General features: G+C 40.6%; 1 protein-coding gene across 1 annotated transcript in view; it reads left to right on the top strand.

Moving 5' to 3' along the window:
* The window catches only part of unc5a (unc-5 netrin receptor A), a 303,882-nt gene that overhangs the window by 281,690 nt on the left and 1,446 nt on the right, over positions 1–20,746 (top strand). The window contains exons 13-14 of the mRNA XM_064955880.1: positions 6,070–6,234; positions 8,995–9,179. Coding sequence (XP_064811952.1) covers positions 6,070–6,234; positions 8,995–9,179 — 350 coding nt within the window. The remainder of the gene's footprint in view (positions 1–6,069; positions 6,235–8,994; positions 9,180–20,746) is intronic.

The following is a 20,746-nucleotide window of genomic DNA, read 5'->3' as shown; positions in this document are numbered from 1 at the left end:
AGTAGAGGTAAAGAGACAGAGAGGTAGTAGAGGTAGAGAGACAGAGAGGTAGTAGAGGTAGAGAGAGAGGTAGTAGAGGTAGAGAGACAGAGCGGTAGTAGAGGTAGAGAGAAAGAGAGGTAGTAGAGGTAGAGAGACAGAGAGGTAGTAGAGGTAGAGAGACAGAGCGGTAGTAGAGGTGATAGAGGTTGTAGAGGTAGTAGAGGTTGTAGAGATAGTAGAGGTAGATGTAGTAGAGATAGTAGAGGTAATAGAGGTAGAGATACAGAGTGGTAGTAGAGATAGTAGAGGTTGTAGAGACAGAGAGGTAGTAGAGGTGGTAGAGGTAGTAGAAGTTGTAAAGGTAGTAGAGGTAGTAGAGGTGGTAGAGGTAGTAGAGATAGATGTAGTAGAGGTAGTAGAGGTGGTAGAGGTAGTAGAGGTAGATGTAGTAGAGGTAGTAGAGATAGATGTAGAAGAGGAAGTAGAGGTAGTAGAGGTAGAGAGACAGAGATGTAGTAAAGGTAAAGAGACAGAGAGGTAGTCGAGTTAGAGAGACAGAGAGGTAGTCGAGGTAGAGAGACAGAGAGGTAGTAGAGGTAGAGAGACAGAGAGGTAGTAGAGGTAGAGAGACAGAGAGGTAGTAGAGGTAGAGAGACAGAGAGGTAGTCGAGGTAGAGAGAGAGAGCGGTAGTAGCGGTAGTAGAGGTAGTAGAGGTAGTCGAGGTAGAGGAAGTAGAGGTAGAGAGACAGAGAGGTAGTAGAGGTAGAGAGACAGAGAGGTAGTCGAGGTAGAGAGACAGAGAGGTAGTAGAGGTAGAGAGACAAAGAGGTAGTAGAGGTAGAGAGAGAGAGCGGTAGTAGCAGTAGTAGAGGTAGTAGAGGTAGTCGAGGTAGAGGTAGTAGAGGTAGTATAGGTAGTAGAGGTAGAGGTAGTAGAGGTAGTAGAGACAGAGAGGTAGTAGAGACAGAGAGGTAGTAGAGACAGAGAGGTAGTAGAGGTGGTAGAGGTATGGAGACAGAGAGGTAGTAGAGGTAGTAGAGGTAGATGTAGTAGAGGCTAGTAGAAGTGATAGAGGTAGAGAGACAGAGAGGTAGTAGAGGTGGTAGAGCTAGAGAAACAGAGAGGTAGAGGTAGAGAGACATAGAGAGGTAGTAGAGGTAGAGAGATAGAGAGCTAGTAGAGGTAGAGAGATAGAGCAGTAGTAGAGGTAGAGAGACAGAGAGGTAGTAGAGGTTGAGAGACAGAGAGGTAGTAGAGGTAGTAGAGGTGGTAGAGGTAGTAGAGGTAGAGAGACAGAGAGGTTGTAGAGGTAGAGAGACAGAGAGGTAGTAGAGATAGTAGAGGTAGAGACAGAGAGGTAGTAGTGGCAGAGAGATAGAGAGGTAGTAGAGGTAGAGAGGTAGTAGAGGTAGAGAGACAGAGAGGTAGTAGAGGTAGAGAGAGAGAGGTAGTAGAGGTAGAGAGACAGAGAGGTAGTAGAGGTAGAGAGACAGAGAGGTAGTAGAGATAGTAGAGGTAGAGACAGAGAGGTAGTAGAGGCAGAGAGATAGAGAGGTAGTAGAGGTAGAGAGGTAGTAGAGGTAGAGAGACAGCGAGGTATTAGAGGTAGTAGAGGTAGAGAGACAGAGAGGTAGTAGAGGTAGAGAGAGAGAGGTAGTAGAGGTAGAGAGACAGAGGGGGAGGGAGGTAGGGACTTGGAGAAAGGGAGAAGGGTTTGTGATGTTCCCGGAGTCGGGATGTGAAGGTAGTTCCAGGGGTCGGGATGTGAAGAAAGAAAGAAAGAAAGAAAGAAAGAAAGAAAGAAAGAAAGAAAGAAAGAAAGACAGACAGACAGACAGACAGACAGACAGACAGACAGACAGAGAGCCTCGTGCAATTTGGGACAAGCCTCAGTCTCTTCTCAGCAGCACTGTCACCGCCTGGGTCACAGTGCCCCTGTCTGGCCACATGTGTGTACTACAGCTGCTCTGCCCTCTGAAATGACTGGTTATGGTTAGGTACTAGTTAGTATATATGAATAGTTAGGTACTAGTTAGTATATATGAATAGTTAGGTACTAGTTAGTATATATATGAATAGTTAGGTACTAGTTAGTATATATATGAATAGTTAGATACTAGTTAGTATATATATGAATAGTTTAGGTACTAGTTACTATATATGAATAGTTAGGTACTAGTTACTATATATGAATAGTTAGATACTAGTTAGTATATATATGAATAGTTTGGTACTAGTTAGTATATATGAATAGTTAGGTACTAGTTAGTATATATGAATAGTTAGGTACTAGTTACTATATATGAATAGTTAGGTACTAGTTACTATATATGAATAGTTAGATACTAGTTAGTATATATCTGAATAGTTAGATACTAGTTAGTATATATATGAATAGTTAGGTACTGGTTGCTATATATGAATAGGTAGGTACTAGTTAGTATATATGCATAGTTAGGTACTAGTTACTGTATATGAATAGTTAGGTACTAGTTACTGTATATTTATTTTATTTATTTTATTTTACTAGGCAAGTCAGTTAAGAACAAATTCTTATTTTCAATGACGGCCAAGGAACAGTGGGTTAACTGCCTGTTCAGGGGCAGAACGACAGATTTGTACCTTGTCAGCTCGGGGATTTGAACTTGCAACCTTTCGTTACTAGTCCAACGCTCTAACCACTAGGCTACCCTGCCGCCCCAATAGATAGATACTAGTTAGTATATATATGAATATATATATGAATAGTTAGGTACTAGTTACTATACATGAATAGTTAGATACTAGTTAGTATATATATGAATAGTACTAGTTACTATACATGAATAGTTAGATACTAGTTAATATATATGAATAGTTAGGTTAGTATATATGAATAGTTAGGTACTGGTTACTATACATGAATAGTTAGATACTAGTTAGTATATATGAATGGTTAGATACTTGTTAGTATATATGAATAGTTAGATACTAGTTAGTATATATGAATAGTTAGATACTAGTTACTATATATGAATAGTTCGATACTTGTTAGTATATATGAATAGTTAGGTACTAGTTAGTATATATGAATAGTTAGGTACTAGTTACTATACATGAATAGTTAGATACTAGTTAGTATATATGAATCTTTAGATACTAGTTAGTATATATGAATAGTTAGATACTAGTTACTATATATGAATAGTTAGATACTAGTTAGTATATATTAATAGTTAGATACTAGTTACTATATATGAATGGTTAGATACTAGTTACTATATATGAATAGTTAGATACTAGTTAGTATATATGAATAGTTAGATACTAGTTACTATATATGATTGGTTAGATACTAGTTAGTATATATGAATAGTTAGGCACTAGTTACTATATATATGAATGGTTAGATACTAGTTACTATATATGAATAGTTAGATACTAGTTAGTATATATGAATAGTTAGGTACTAGTTACTATATATGAATAGTTACATACTAGTTACTATATATGAATAGTTAGATACTAGTTAGTATATATTAATAGTTAGATACTAGTTACTATATATGAATGGTTAGATACTAGTTACTATATATGAATAGTTAGATACTAGTTAGTATATATGAATAGTTAGATACTAGTTACTATATATGATTGGTTAGATACTAGTTAGTATATATGAATAGTTAGGCACTAGTTACTATATATATGAATGGTTAGATACTAGTTCGTATATATGAATAGTTAGATACTAGTTACTATATGTGAATAGTTAGATACTAGGTAGTATATATGAATAGTTAGATACTAGTTAGTATATATATGAATAGTTTGATACTAGTTAGTATATATGATTGGTTAGATACTAGTTAGTATATATAAATAGTTAGATACTAGTTAGTATATACGAATAGTTAGATACTAGTTAGTATATATGAATAGTTAGATACTAGTTAGTATATATGAATGGTTAGATACTAGTTAGTATATATGAATGGTTGGATACTAGTTAGTATATATGAATAGTTAGATACTAGTTACTATATATGAATAGTTAGATACTAGTTAGTATATATATGAATAGCTAGATACTAGTTAGTATATACCGTATGCTTGGTTAAAACCTCTCCAGCATCCCACCTGGCCAACATCCGGTGAAAATGCAGAGCGTGAAATTCAAAAATACTCATTTCAAATATTTATCATTCTAGAAAATATATGTGTTAAACATCAAAATAAAGCTTAATCCAGCCGCTGTGTCAGATTTTAAAAGGCTTTACAGCGAAAGCAGACCATGCGATTAACTGAGGACGGCGCTCCGCATACAAACACCTGACAATCATATTTCAACCAGGCAGGTGTGCCACAAAAGTCAGAAATAGCGATATGATTCATGCATTGCCTTTGAAGATCTTCTTCTGTTGGCACTACAAAAAGTCCCAGAAACATCACAAATGGTCCTTTTGTTCGATAATGTCCTTCTTTATTTGTAAGCAACGTTTGATTCAGAAATACACCGGTTTCAACTCGCCCAACATGCCTACAAAGTATCCAATAAATTACCTGTAAACTTGGTCCAAACATTTCAAACAACGTTCCTAATCCAACCTCAAGTACCCTGAAACGTAAATAAATCGATAACACTTATGACGGAATAAACTGATTCTAATACCGGATAAAAAACAACGTGAAGCGCGTTCCAGTTCACACGTTCCAAAACAGACGTTCCAAAACAGTCCACCTGGACTGACACTTCCGTACTGCTTCATTTCTCAAAAGAAAAACATCAACCAATTTCTAAAGACTGTTGACATCTAGTGGAAGCCATAGGAACTGAGCCCGGGTTCCTAACAATAAGGGAGTCCCATAGAAAACAATTGGAAAATCCTATGACCTCAATTTGTTTTCCCCTGGATGGTTTGTCCTTGGGGTTTCGCCTGCCATATCAGTTCTGTTATAGTCACAGACAATATCTTAACAGTTTTAGAAACTTTAGAGAGTTTTCTAGCCAAATCTACAAATTATATGCATATCCTGGCTTCTGGACCTGAGGAACAGGTAGTTTACTTTGGGGATGCTTTTCATCAGATGTCAAAATACTTCCCCCTACCCCAGAGAGGTTATTAAGGCCAACACGTTACCCAAAACTAACTTTGGAGGTGGAGTCACTTACAGTTGACCGGGGAAGCTCTAGCAGGGCAGAAATTTTACTAACTGACTTGTCGTAAAGGTGGCATCATATGACGGTTCCACATTGAAAGGCACTGAGCTCTTCAGTACAGGCCATTCTACTGCCAATGTTTGTCTATGGAGATTGCATTGGTTTTATACACCTGTCAATTTGAAACGGTGTCCATGTACTTTTGCATACGGTATATACCTCTGCCTTAACTCAGTGCTTCTTTGACACATGAATATGGAGCAACGGGGAGAGAAAGTTTAAGTCATGAATAAATTTGATCAAACATTCAGTTGGTACCTGACTGGTTTATAAAGAGAGGAACTGGAGCTTCGGTATCACAAAGTTCTGCTATTAAAACCTAGTCACTTTAAAAAAATATTTGGTGGGGAAAAAGTTATGGTAGTTTCAATGTATTCATAATCCATTGAGAATGGAGACCTGGTTCTCTCTCAGAACTATCCTACTCAATGACCTTATCTACTCTTTTAAAATGAGGATCTTTGGTCACATGGCTTTCTCCAATAATATAAGTCAACTAAGTGATAATGTGATAATCTACTTCTTATACCCAGATAACCACATCTGAAACCTTGCTTTATATTGGGTCATATTGTGTTGTGTTCTAGACAGTAATGTCGCAGTTGTAAATGAGAACTTGTTCTCAACTAGCTCACCTGGTTAAATAAAGGTGAAATAAAACATTTAAAAATGTTATTCTGATCTTGTTCTCTACGAGATCCCGTTCTACCACATCTGAAACCTTTTATAATGGTCCATGTTGTGTTGTTGTCCTCTAGGAGATCCCGTTCTACCACATCTGAAACCTTTTATAATGGTCCATGTTGTGTTGTTGTCCTCTAGGAGATTCCGTTCTACCACATCTGAAACCTTTTATAATGGTCCATGTTGTGTTGTTGTCCTCTAGGAGATCCCGTTCTACCACATCTGGAACGGTTCCCAGCGGTTCCTCCACTGTACCTTCACCCTGGAGCGTCTCAACCTCAGCACCTGTGAGCTCACCTGTCAGCTGTGTGTCTGGCAGGTAGAGGGGGAGGGACAGAGCTTTAGCCTCGACTTCAACATCGCCAAGGTAACCCTCAGGTCTCATACAGTGCATTCAGAAAATATTCAGACCCATTGACTTTTTCCACATTGTTGTTACGTTACAGCCTCATTCTAAAATGCAATAAATTGTTTTCTTCCCTCATCAATCTACACACAATACCCCATAATGGCAAAGCAAAAACAGTTTTTTATGAATTTTAACAAATTATTAGGAATATATATTTTTTTTAAATCACATTTACATAAGTATTCAGACCCAGGTGCTTTTCAGCAAACTCCAAGTGGGCTTTCATGTGCCTTTTATTGAGAAGTGGCTTCCATCTGGCCTCTCTATCATAAAGGCCTGATTGGTGGAGTGCTATAAAGATGGTTGTCCTTCTGGAAGGTTCTCCCATCTCCACAGAGGAACTCTGGAGTTCTGTCAGAGTGACCATCGGGTTATTGGTCACCTCCTTGCGAAGGCTCTTCTCCCCCGATTGCTCAAAAGTTTGGTCGGGCGTTCAGCTCTCGGTAGAGTTTTGTGATTCCAAACTTCTTCCATTCAAAATTGATGGAGGCCATTGTGTTTTTGAGGACCTTAAATGCTACAGCCACTTTTGGTACCCTTCCCCAGATCTGTGCCTCGACACAATCCTGTATGAGCTCTACGGACAATTCCTTCAACCTTATGGCTTGATTTTTGCTCTGAACCTCAACACTGGGACCCCACAAGGGTGCGTTCTCAGCCCTCCCCTGTACTCCCTGTTCACCCATGACTGTGTGGCCATGCACGCCTCCAACTCAATCATCAAGTTTGCAGACGACACTACAGTGGTAGGCTTGATTACCAACAACGACGAGACGGCCTACAGGGAGGAGGTGAGGGCCCTCGGAGTGTGGTGTCAGGAAAATAACCTCACACTCAACGTCAACAAAACTAAGGAGATGATTGTGGACTTCAGGAAACAGCAGAGGGAACACCCCCCATCCACATCAATGGAACAGTTGTGGAGAAGGTGGAAAGTTTTAAGTTCCTCGGCGTGCACATCACGGACAAACTGAAATGGTCCACCCACACAGACAGCATCGTGAAGAAGGCGCAGCAGCGCCTCTTCAACCTCAGGAGGCTGAAGAAATTCGGCTTGTCACCCAAAACACTCACAAACTTCTACAGATGCACAATCGAGAGCATCTTGTCGGGCTGTATCACCGCCTGGTACGGCAACTGCACCGCTCACAACCGCAAGGCTCTCCAGAGGATAGTGCGGTCTATACAACGCATCACCGGGGGCAAACTACCTGCCCTCCAGGACACCTACACCACCCGATGTCACAGGAAGGCAAAAAAGATCATCAAAGACAACAACCACCCGAGCCACTGCCTGTTCACCCCGCTATCATCCAGAAGGAGAGGTCAGTACAGGTGCATCAAAGCAGAGACTGAAAAACAGCTTCGATCTCAAGGCCATCAGAATGTTAAACAGCCATCACTAACATAGAGAGGCTGCCGCCAACATACAGACTCAAATCTCTGTCCACTTTAATAAATGGATTTAATAAAGGTATCACTAGTCACTTTAAATAACAGCACTTTAATCATGTTTACATATCCTACATTACTCATCTCATATGTATATACTGTACTCTCTACCATCTACTGCATCTTGCCTATGCCGTTTGGCCATCGCTCATCCATATATTTATATGTACATATTCTCATTCCCTCCTTTAGTGTATAAGGTAGTTGTTGTGAAATTGTTAGATTACTTGTTAGATATTACTGCACTGTTGGAACTAGAAGCACAAGCATTTCACTACACTCACAATAACATCTGCTAACCATGTGTATGTGACCAATAACATCTGCTAACCATGTGTATGTGACCAATAACATCTGCTAACCATTTGTATGTGACAAATAACATCTGCTAACCATGTGACCAATAACATCTGCTAACCATGTGACCAATAACATCTGCTAACCATGTGTATGTGACCAATAACATCTGCTAACCATGTGTATGTGACCATTAACATCTACTAACCATGTGACCAATAACATCTACTAACCATGTGTATGTGACCATTAACATCTACTAACCATGTGTATGTGACCATTAACATCTACTAACCATGTGTATGTGACCATTAACATCTACTAACCATGTGTATGTGACCATTAACATCTACTAACCATGTGTATGTGACCATTAACATCTACTAACCATGTGTATGTGACCAATATAATTTGATCTCAGCTCAGTTTTGAGTCTCATATCAAAGGGTCTGAATTTTTATGTAAATAAAGTATTATTATTATTTTATTTATTTATTTATATACATTTTCAAAAATGTCTAAAAACCTGTTTCTATTTGCCATTTATGGGGTATTGTGTGTAGATTGATAAGGGGGAAAAACATGTATGTAATCCATTTTAGAACAAGGCTGTAACGTAACAACATGTGGAAAAAGTCAAGTGGTTTGAATACTTTCCCAATGCACTGTACACTGTATGTCACACTATGCCTCTCCAAGATAGGTGTTGATAAGATACCCAAAGAGATGGACTGTTTTCTGGCTTTTAACAATATACATCCATATTTCTTCAGTATGTGTGTGAACTCAAACTCTCTATACTCTAATCCTGTTTTTATTTGGTTCATATGACCTAAGAAGACAGCAGTCCCCTGGACTATATAGTTCATGGCTCATAACTAAACAGGACGTGTTTGGCTGGAACTTTCTCGTTGTGTTTATCTCTAAATGTTCCTATATAACCCTATATATATTCCTCTGGCCCAATAGGACAGTCGACCCCTGGACCCGGAGTTCCTGCTGATGGACAATAACCCTAGCGGGTCAGCTCTAGCAGGACCCAGTGCTTTCCAGATCCCCTATCTCATCAGGCAGAAGATCTGCAGCAGCCTGGATACACCTTGTCCCAATGGGGCCGATTGGAGACTGTTGGCCCAAAGACTCAAACTGGACAGGTAACTAACCCTAACCCTTAACCTTGTCCCAATGGGGCCGATTGGAGACTGTTGGCCCAAAGACTCAAACTGGACAGGTAACTAACCATAACCTTGTCCCAATGGGGCCGATTGGAGACTGTTGGCCCAAAGACTCAAACTGGACAGGTAACTAACCCTAACCTTGTCCCAATGGGGCCGATTGGAGAATGTTGGCCCAGAGACTCAAACTGGACAGGTAACTAACCCTAACCCTTAACCTTGTCCCAACGGGGCCGATTGGAGACTGTTGGCCCAGAGACTCAAACTGGACAGGTAACTAACCTTAACCTTGTCCCAACGGGGCCGATTGGAGAATGTTGGCCCAGAGACTCAAACTGGACAGGTAACGAACCCTAACCTTGTCCCAATGGGGCCGATTGGAGACTGTTGGCCCAGAGACTCAAACTGGACAGGTAACTAACCCTAAACTAGAGACTCAAACTGGACAGGTAACGAACCCTAACCACCGACCCTAAACTAGAGACTCAAACTGGACAAGTAACTAACCCTAAGCTAGAGACTCAAACTGGGCAGCTAACGAACCCTAAGCTAGAGACTCAAACTGGACAAGTAACTAACCGTAACCACCGACCCTAAACTAGAGACTCAAACTGGGCAGGTAACGAACCCTAAACTAGAGACTCAAACTGGGCAGCTAACGAACCCTAAGCTAGAGACTCAAACTGGACAAGTAACTAACCGTAACCACCGACCCTAAACTAGAGACTCAAACTGGGCAGGTAACGAACCCTAAACTAGAGACTCAAACTGGGCAGCTAACGAACCCTAAGCTAGAGACTCAAACTGGGCAGGTAACGAACCCTAAACTAGAGACTCAAACGGGACAGGTAACGAACCCTAACCCTAACCTTTTGGAGAGGCCCTATGGAGAGGCCCTATGGAGAGGCCCTTTTGGAGAGGCCCTAAGGAGAGGCCCTAAGGAGAGGCCCTATGGAGAGGCCCTATGGAGAGGCCCTTTTGGAGAGGCCCTATGGAGAGGCCCTATGTATAGTACATTGGGAAAGTATTCAGACCCATTGTTATGTTACAGACTTATTCTAAAATGGATTACATTGTTTGTTTTTTCCCTCATCAATCTACAGACAATACCCCATAATGGCATCACAATACCCCATAATGGCATCACAATACCCCATAATTACATCACATAATGACATAATAACATCACAATACCCCATAATGACATAATAACATCACAATACCCCATAATGACATAATAACATCACAATACCCCATAATGACATCACAATACCCCATAATAACATCACAATACCCCATAATGACACAATGACAAATGACATCACAATACCCCATAATTACATAATAACATCACAATACCCCATAATGACATCACAACACCCCATAATGACATAATGACATCACAATACCCCATGATGGCATAATGACATCACATAATGACATCACAATAACCCATAATGGCATCACAATACCCCATAATGACATCACAATACCCCATAATGACATAATAACATCACAATACCCCATAATGACATCACAATACCCCATAATGACATAATAACATCACAATACCCCATAATGACATAATAACATCACAATACCCCATAATGACATAATGACATCACAATACCCCATAATGGCATAATGACATCACATAATGACATCACAATACCCCATAATGGCATCACAATACCCCATAATGACGTCAAAATACCCCATAATGGCATCACAATACCCCATAATGGCATCACAATACCCCATAATGACATCACAATACCCCATAATGACATCACAATACCCCATAATGACATCACAATACCCCATAATGACATCACAATACCCCATAATGACAAAGCAAAAACAGTTTTTATTTTTGCAAATGTATTACAAATAAAAAACTGAAATATCAAATTTACATAAATATTCAGACCCTTTACTCAGTACTTTGTTGAACCACCTTTGGCAGTGATTACAGCCTCAAGTCTTCTTGGGTATGACGCTACAAGCTTGGCACACCTGTATTTGGGTAATTTCTCCAAGTCTTCTCTGCAGATCCTCTCAAGCTCTGTCAGGTTGGATGGGGAGCGTCGCTGCACAGCTATTTTCAGGTCTCTCCAAAATATGTTTGTGCCTGTTGGACAACGCCCAGTCTGAGGTCTGGAGCAGGTTTTCATCAAGGATCTCTCTGTACTTTTCTCCGTTCATCTTTCCCATTAGTGGAGTGCTGCAGAGATGGTTGTCCTTCTGGAAGGCTCTCCCATCTCCACAGAGGAGCTCTGTCAGAGTGAACATTGGGGTCTCGGACACCGCCCTGACCAAGGCCCTTCTCCCCCGATTGCTCAGTGTGGCCTGTCGGCCAGCTCTAGGAAGACTCTTGGTGGTTCCAAACTTCTTCCATCTAAGAATGGAGGCCACTGTGTTCTTGAGGACCGTCAATGCTGCAGACATGTTTTGGTGCCCTTCCCCAGATCTGTGCCTTGACACAATACTGTCTCTGAGCTCTACGGACTATTCCTTCCACCTCATGGCTTGGTTTTTGCTCTGACATGCACTGTCAACTGTCAGACCTTATATAGACAGGTGTGTGCCTTTCCAAATCATGTCCAATCAATTGAATTTACCACAGGTGGACTCCAATCAACATCTCAAGGATGATCAATGGAAACATTTTGCACCTGAGCTCAGTTTGGAGTCTCAGAGCAAAGGGTCTGAATACTTCCATCTAAAATCTTGTTTTCGCTTGTTTTCATTGTGGGACTGGCCTAGGTATAGAAATTCTATATTGGTTTAGGACTAGGCCTAGGTATAGAAATTCAATATTGGTTTGGGACTGGGCCTAGGTATAGAGATTCTATATTGGTATGGGACTGGGCCTAGGGATAGAGATTCTATATTGGTTTGGGACAGAGCCGATGCCTCTCCCATTTAACATGACTCAGCGCAGCTAATTTGGGCCAGTAAATGTACCATTTAAATTAGGCTTATTTTAAACAGGAAAGAATCAGAGAGAAAACCCCTGATCAATTACCTTCCAATGTAACTTCCCCCTGGTCATGAAGTCTATTAGCTACATTTGTCTAATCAGCTGGATTTACCTTCATTAATTACACATTGGATTGGTGCAGTACAGGTCCAATTATCCCTGATTGGCTTAGTACAGGTCCAATTAGCCCTGATTGGCTCAAACTAATCCATTCCCATTTATTACCCTGAGAGAAACATCTCTTCTGTTGGGTACAGGGGAAATCTGGGATCAGAATGTCCATGTTCTGACTTTTTAAATGAATGACAGACCGCTTCGATAGAAGGGGTTTTAATCCATCTAACATGGATGGATCCTACTGATGTAGCCCTGCAGCTAATCTAGTCACGTGCGTGTGCGTGAGTATGTCTCTGTGTGTGTGCTAGCTGTGGCACTGCTAGTTGTGGCCTGTTAGCTGTGGCCCTGCTAGTTGTGGCCCTGCTAGTTGTGGCCCTGCTAGTTGTGGCCCTGTTAGCTGTGGCCCTGTTAGCTGTGGCCCTGCTAGTTGTGGCCCTGCTAGTTGTGGCCCTGCTAGTTGTGGCCCTGCTAGTTGTGGCCCTGCTAGTTGTGCCCTGCTAGTTGTGGCCTGTTAGCTGTGGTCCTGCTAGTTGTGGCCCTGCTAGTTGTGGCCCTGCTAGTTGTGGCCCTGCTAGTTGTGGCCCTGTTAGCTGTGGCCCTGCTAGTTGTGGCCCTGCTAGTTGTGGCCCTGCTAGTTGTGGCCCTGCTAGTTGTGGCCCTGCTAGTTGTGCCCTGCTAGTTGTGGCCTGTTAGCTGTGGTCCTGCTAGTTGTGGCCTGTTAGCTGTGGTCCTGCTAGTTGTGGCCCTGTTAGCTGTGGCCCTGCTAGTTGTGGCCCTGCTAGTTGTGGCCCTGCTAGTTGTGGCCCTGCTAGTTGTGGCCCTGCTAGCTGTGGCCCTGTTAGCTGTGGCCCTGCTAGTTGTGGCCCTGCTAGTTGTGGCCCTGCTAGCTGTGGCCCTGTTAGCAGTGGCCCTGATAGCTGTGGCCCTGCTAGTTGTGGCCCTGCTAGTTGTGGCCCTGCTAGTTGTGGCCTGTTAGCTGTGGCCCTGTTAGCTGTGGCCCTGTTAGCTGTGGCCCTGCTAGTTGTGCCCTGCTAGTTGTGCCCTGATAGTTGTGGCCCTGCTAGTTGTGGCCCTGCTAGTTGTGGCCCTGCTAGTTGTGGCCCTGTTAGCTGTGGCCCTGCTAGTTGTGGTCCTGTTAACTGTGGCCCTGTTAGCTGTGGCTCTGTTAGCTGTGGCCCTGCTAGTTGTGGCCCTGCTAGTTGTGGCCTGCTAGTTGTAGTCCTGCTAGTTGTGGCCTGTTTGCTGTGGTCCTGCTAGTTGTGGCCCTGCTAGCTGTGGCCCTGCTAGCTGTGGCCTGTTAGCTGTGGCCCTGTTAGCTGTGGCCCTGCTAGTTGTGGCCCTGTTAGCTGTGGTCCTGCTAGTTGTGGCCCTGCTAGTTGTGGCCCTGCTAGTTGTGACCCTGCTAGTTGTGGCCCTGCTAGCTGTGGCCATGTTAGCTGTGGCCCTGCTAGTTGTGGCCCTGCTAGTTGTGGCCCTGCTAGCTGTGGCCCTGTTAGCTGTGGCCCTGCTAGTTGTGGCCCTGTTAGTTGTGGCCCTGCTAGTTGTGGCCCTGCTAGCTGTGGCCCTGTTAGCTGTGGCCCTGCTAGTTGTGGCCTGCTAGTTGTGGCCCTGTTAGCTGTGGCCCTGTTAGTTGTGGCCCTGCTAGTTGTGGCCCTGCTAGTTGTGCCCTGCTAGTTGTGTCCCTGCTAGTTGTGCCCTGTTAGTTGTGGCCCTGCTAGTTGTGCCCTGTTAGTTGTGGCCCTGCTAGTTGTGGCCCTGTTAGCTGTGGCGCTGCTAGTTGTGGCCTGCTAGTTGTGGCCCTGTTAGCTGTGGCCCTGCTAGTTGTGGCCCTGCTAGTTGTGCCCTGCTAGTTGTGCCCTGCTAGTTGTGGCCCTGCTAGTTGTGGCCCTGCTAGTTGTGGTCCTGTTAGCTGTGGCCCTGTTAGCTGTGGCCCTGTTAGCTGTGGCCCTGCTAGTTGTGGCCCTGCTAGTTGTGGCCTGCTAGTTGTAGTCCTGCTAGTTGTGGCCTGTTAGCTGTGGTCCTGCTAGTTGTGGCCCTGCTAGTTGTGGCCCTGCTAGTTGTGGCCCTGCTAGTTGTGGCCTGTTAGCTGTGGCCCTGTTAGCTGTGGCCCTGTTAGCTGTGGCCCTGCTAGTTGTGCCCTGCTAGTTGTGCCCTGATAGTTGTGGCCCTGCTAGTTGTGGCCCTGCTAGTTGTGGCCCTGCTAGTTGTGGCCCTGTTAGCTGTGGCCCTGCTAGTTGTGGTCCTGTTAGCTGTGGCCCTGTTAGCTGTGGCTCTGTTAGCTGTGGCCCTGCTAGTTGTGGCCCTGCTAGTTGTGGCCTGCTAGTTGTAGTCCTGCTAGTTGTGGCCTGTTTGCTGTGGTCCTGCTAGTTGTGGCCCTGCTAGCTGTGGCCCTGCTAGCTGTGGCCTGTTAGCTGTGGCCCTGTTAGCTGTGGCCCTGCTAGTTGTGGCCCTGTTAGCTGTGGTCCTGCTAGTTGTGGCCCTGCTAGTTGTGGCCCTGCTAGTTGTGACCCTGCTAGTTGTGGCCCTGCTAGCTGTGGCCATGTTAGCTGTGGCCCTGCTAGTTGTGGCCCTGCTAGTTGTGGCCCTGCTAGCTGTGGCCCTGTTAGCTGTGGCCCTGCTAGTTGTGGCCCTGTTAGTTGTGGCCCTGCTAGTTGTGGCCCTGCTAGCTGTGGCCCTGTTAGCTGTGGCCCTGCTAGTTGTGGCCTGCTAGTTGTGGCCCTGTTAGCTGTGGCCCTGTTAGTTGTGGCCCTGCTAGTTGTGGCCCTGCTAGTTGTGCCCTGCTAGTTGTGTCCCTGCTAGTTGTGCCCTGTTAGTTGTGGCCCTGCTAGTTGTGCCCTGTTAGTTGTGGCCCTGCTAGTTGTGGCCCTGTTAGCTGTGGCGCTGCTAGTTGTGGCCTGCTAGTTGTGGCCCTGTTAGCTGTGGCCCTGCTAGTTGTGGCCCTGCTAGTTGTGCCCTGCTAGTTGTGCCCTGCTAGTTGTGGCCCTGCTAGTTGTGGCCCTGCTAGTTGTGGTCCTGTTAGCTGTGGCCCTGTTAGCTGTGGCCCTGTTAGCTGTGGCCCTGCTAGTTGTGGCCCTGCTAGTTGTGGCCTGCTAGTTGTAGTCCTGCTAGTTGTGGCCTGTTAGCTGTGGTCCTGCTAGTTGTGGCCCTGCTAGTTGTGGCCCTGCTAGCTGTGGCCCTGCTAGCTGTGGCCTGTTAGCTGTGGCCCTGTTAGCTGTGGCCCTGCTAGTTGTGGCCCTGTTAGCTGTGGCCCTGTTAGCTGTGGCCCTGTTAGCTGTGGCCCTGCTAGCTGTGGCCCTGCTAGTTGTGGCCTGTTAGCTGTGGCCCTGCTAGCTGTGGTCCTGTTAGTTGTGGCAGCCTTTCACACACTGGCCCGGTTAGTCTGTAGGCTGGGAGGTGATGTGTTGCTGTAGAATACAATACACTACATTCTCTCACCTGCCTGACTGTCTGTCTGTATGATGTCAACACACACCACACCACACACACACACACACACACACACACACACACACACACACACACACACACACTGAATATAAGCCTGTGAAATAGTCTGTGCGCTTTGTCATTCCTTGAATCCATTTAAGTGATTGTCACTGCAGTAGGTTAACAGGAGAGAGTGAAGAATTACAAAGGTCTAGCTGTGCTCACTACCCAACCGTTCTCAAGGTGAAGCTGAAGGACATACAGGCTTGCTGGTTTTCCTCTACCCTCAACCTCTCCTCACACCCCGACCCCCCCCCCCCACACATCTTGAAGTGTTACACAACAACCCTTAAATCCATAGACAGTAGAGGATCAGAAGAATACCACTGCATGGAACAAGCCACTCCAGATACTTCTGTCATCCTCCACATACACTACTGAGCTGAAGGCCTGTGTCCCAAACCGCACCCTATTCAATCCCTATACAGTGCACCACTTCTGGCCGAGGTCCATAGGAAGTTCCATAGGGCTCTTATATTGAAAAAAAAAAAAAAAAAGTAGTGCACTATATAGGGAATAGGGTGCCATTTGGGATGGAGGCAACGTGTGAGGAAGGGACAGTGGGGTCACTGCAGTTAGGCCTATTGATTGGTTTCTGGTTTGAGCCAAAAGGTCAAGGCCTGGAAGCAGAAAAGGTCCTTTCCTACTTAAATGTCAACTTCCTTTAGGGGATTAATAAGGGATAAAGTTTCTATGTGTGATTTATGTTGGATTAATGGCCATTTCTATTATCAAATGCAAACCGGGGATCTACCTGCTGAAAGGATAAGACTTCCAAAATGAATGGTTTGATGTATATTGTTGGCTTACAGTATAGTGTAATATAGTATAGTGTAATATAGTATAGTGTAATATAGTATAGTGTAATATAGTATAGTGTAATATAGTATAGTGTAATACAGTATAGTGTAATATAGTGTAATATAGTATAGTGTAATATAGTATAGTGTAATATAGTATAGTGTAATACAGTATAGTGTAATATAGTGTAATATAGTATAGTGTAATATAGTATAGTGTAATATAGTATAGTGTAATATCGTATAGTGTAATACAGTATAGTGAAATATAGTATAGTGTAATACAGTATAGTGTAATATAGTATAGTGTAATATAGTATAGTGTAATATAGTATAGTGTAATATAGTATAGTGTAATACAGTATAGTGTAATACAGTATAGTGTAATATAGTATAGTGTAATATAGTATAGTGTAATATAGTATAGTGTGATATAGTATAGTGTAATACAGTATAGTGTAATATTGTATAGTGTAATATAGTATAGTGTAATATAGTATAGTGTAATATAGTATAGTGTAATACAGTATAGTGTAATATATTATAGTGTGATATAGTATAGTGTAATACAGTATAGTGTAATACAGTATAGTGTAATACAGTATAGTGTAATACAGTATAGTGTAATATAGTATAGTGTAATACGGTATAGTGTAATACAGTATAGTGTAATACAGTATAGTGTAATATAGTATAGTGTAATATAGTATAGTGTAATACAGTATAGTGTAATACAGTATAGTGTAATATAGTATAGTGTAATACAATATAGTGTAATACAGTATAGTGTAATACAGTATAGTGTAATATAGTGTAATATAGTATAGTGTAATATAGTGTAATATAGTATACTGTAATATAGTATAGTGTAATACAGTATAGTGTAATACAGTATAGTGTAATACAGTATAGTGTAGTATAGTATAGTGTAGTATAGTATAGTGTAATATAGTATAGTGTAATATAGTATAGTGTAATACAGCATAGTGTAATACAGTATAGTGTAATACAGTATAGTGTAATACAGTATAGTGTAATATAGTATAGTGTAATACAGTATAGTGTAATACAGTATAGCGTAATATAGTATAGTGTAATATAGTATAGTGTAATACAGTATAGTGTAATATAGTATAGTGTAATATAGTATAGTGTAATATAGTATAGTGTAATACAGTATAGTGTAATATATTATAGTGTAATATTGTATAGTGTAATACAGTATAGTGTAATATAGTATAGTGTAATACAATATAGTGTAATATAGTATAGTGTAATACAGTATAGTATAATATAGTATAGTGTAATATAGTATAGTGTGATATAGTATAGTGTAATACAGTATAGTGTAATATTGTATAGTGTAATATATTATAGTGTAATATAGTATAGTGTAATATAGTATAGTGTAATATAGTATAGTGTAATACAGTATAGTGTAATATATTATAGTGTAATATAGTATAGTGTAATATAGTATAGTGTAATATATTATAGTGTAATATAGTATAGTGTAATACAGTATAGTGTAATACAGTATAGTGTAATACAGTATAGTGTAATATAGTATAGTGTAATACAGTATAGTGTAATATAGTATAGTGTAATACAGTATAGTGTAATGTAGTGTAATATAGTATAGTGTAATATAGTATAGTGTAATACAGTATAGTGTAATACAATATAGTGTAATATAGTATAGTGTAATATAGTATAGTGTAATATAGTATAGTGTAATACAGCATAGTGTAATACAGCATAGTGTAATATAGTATCGTGTAATACAGTATAGTGTAATACAGTATAGTGTAATATAGTATAGTGTAATACAGTATAGTGTAATATAGTATAGTGTAATATAGTATAGTGTAATATAGTATAGTGTAATACAGTATAGTGTAATACAGTATAGTGTAATATAGTATAGTGTAATATAGTATAGTGTAATATAGTATAGTGTAATATAGTGCAATATAGTATAGCGCAATATAGTATAGTGTAATATAGTATAGTGTAATATAGTATAGTGTAATGTAGTGTAATATAGTATAGTATAGTGTAATACAGTATAGTGTAATACAGTATAGTGTAATGTAGTGTAATATAGTATAGTGTAATACAGTATAGTGTAATACAGTATAGTGTAATATAGTGTAATACAGTATAGTGTAATATAGTGCAATATAGTATAGTGTAGTATAGTGTAATACAGTATAGTGTAATATAGTATAGTGTAATACAGTATAGTGTAATAGTATAGTGCAATATAGTACAGTGTAATATAGTGTAATACAGTATAGTGTAATACAGTATAGTGCAATACAGTATAGTGTAATACAGTATAGTGTAATACAGTGTAATATAGTATAGTGTAATACAGTGTAATATAGTATAGTGTAATACAGTATAGTGTAATACAGTATAGTGTAATACAGTGTAATATAGTATAGTGTAATACAGTATAGTGTAATAGTATAGTGCAATATAGTACAGTGTAATATAGTGTAATACAGTATAGTGTAATACAGTATAGTGTAATACAGTGTAATATAGTATAGTGTAATACAGTGTAATATAGTATAGTGTAATATAGTATACTGTGGTATGGCATTACATTTTACATTTAAGTCATTTAGCAGACGCTCTTATCCAGAGCGACTTATAGTATATTGTAGTATAGTGCAGCGTACTATATTTTAGTGTAATGTAGTATAGTGTAATATTGTGTAGTATAGTGTGGCATGGCATAGTGTAGTATAAATGTTGTAGTGTAGTATATTGTAGTGTAATATAGTATATTGTGGTATGGCCTAGTGTAGTAGAATATGTTGTAGTGTAGTATATTGTAGTGTAATATAATATAGTGTAATGCCATGCAGTATAGTATTGTGTGGTATGGCCCAGTGTAGTACAGTATATTGTAGTGTAGTATATTGTAGTGTAATATAGTATAGTGTGGTATGGCCTAGTGTAGTAGAATATGTTGTATTGTAGTGTAATATATTATAGTGTGGTATGGCCCAGTGTAGTACAGTATATTGTAGTGTAGTATATTGTAGTGTAATGTAGTATAGTGTAATGCCATGCAGTACAGTATAGTGTGGTATGGCCCAGTGTAGTACAGTATATTGTAGTGTAATATAGTATAGTGTAATGCCATGCAGTACAGTATAGTATAGTGTGGTATGGCCCAGTGTAGTACAGTATATTGTAGTGTAATATAGTATAGTGTAATGCCATGCAGTACATACAGTATAGTATAGTGTGGTATGGCCCAGTGTAGTACAGTATATTGTAGTGTAATATAGTATAGTGTAATGCCATGCAGTACAGTATAGTATAGTGTGGTATGGCCCAGTGTAGTACAGTATATTGTAGTGTAGTATAGTACGGTATGGCCTAGTGTAGTATAGTATATTGTAGTATGATGTAGTGTAGTATATTGTAGTGTAATGTAGTATAGTGTAATATGGTGCAATATAGTATAGTATGGTACAGTGTAGTATAGTGTGGTGTAGTGTAGTGGGTTGTAGTAGAGTGTACTATGGTATAGTGCAGTACAGTGTAGTATCGTGTGGTAGGGTGTAGTATAGCATAGTGTAATATAGTGTAGTTATGTACAGTGTGGTACATTGTAGTATAGTGTAATATAGTGCAATATAGGTTTGAGCAGTACCGTGTAGTATAGTGTAATATAGTATAGTGTAATATAGTATAGTATGGTATAGAATGGTGTAGTGTAGTATAGTGTAATATAGTGTAATATAGTATAGTGTAATATAGTATAGTATGGTATAGAATGGTGTCGTGTAGTATAGTGTAATATAGTATAGAATGTTGTAGTGTAGTGTAATATGGCATAGTATAGTGTAGTCTGGTATAGTATAGTGTAGTGTAGTATAGTGTAGTATAGTGTAATATAGTATAGTATAGAATAGTGTAGTGTAATATGGTATAGTATAGCGTAGTCTGGTATAGTATAATATAGCATAGTGTAGTTTAATATAGTATAGTGTAGTCTGGTATAGTATAGAATGTTGTAGTGTAATATGGTATAGTATAGTGTAGTCTGGTATAGTATAATATAGCATAGTGTAGTATAATATGGTATAGTGTATAGTGTGGCATAGTATAGTATGGTATAGTTTTGGCATAGTATG

The sequence above is a fragment of the Oncorhynchus masou genome, chromosome 32 (genome assembly GCF_036934945.1).
Source record: "Oncorhynchus masou masou isolate Uvic2021 chromosome 32, UVic_Omas_1.1, whole genome shotgun sequence".
Classification (NCBI taxonomy): domain Eukaryota; kingdom Metazoa; phylum Chordata; class Actinopteri; order Salmoniformes; family Salmonidae; genus Oncorhynchus; species Oncorhynchus masou.
Note: the sequence above shows the minus strand (reverse complement) of the source record. Positions and strands in the feature narration are given on the sequence as shown.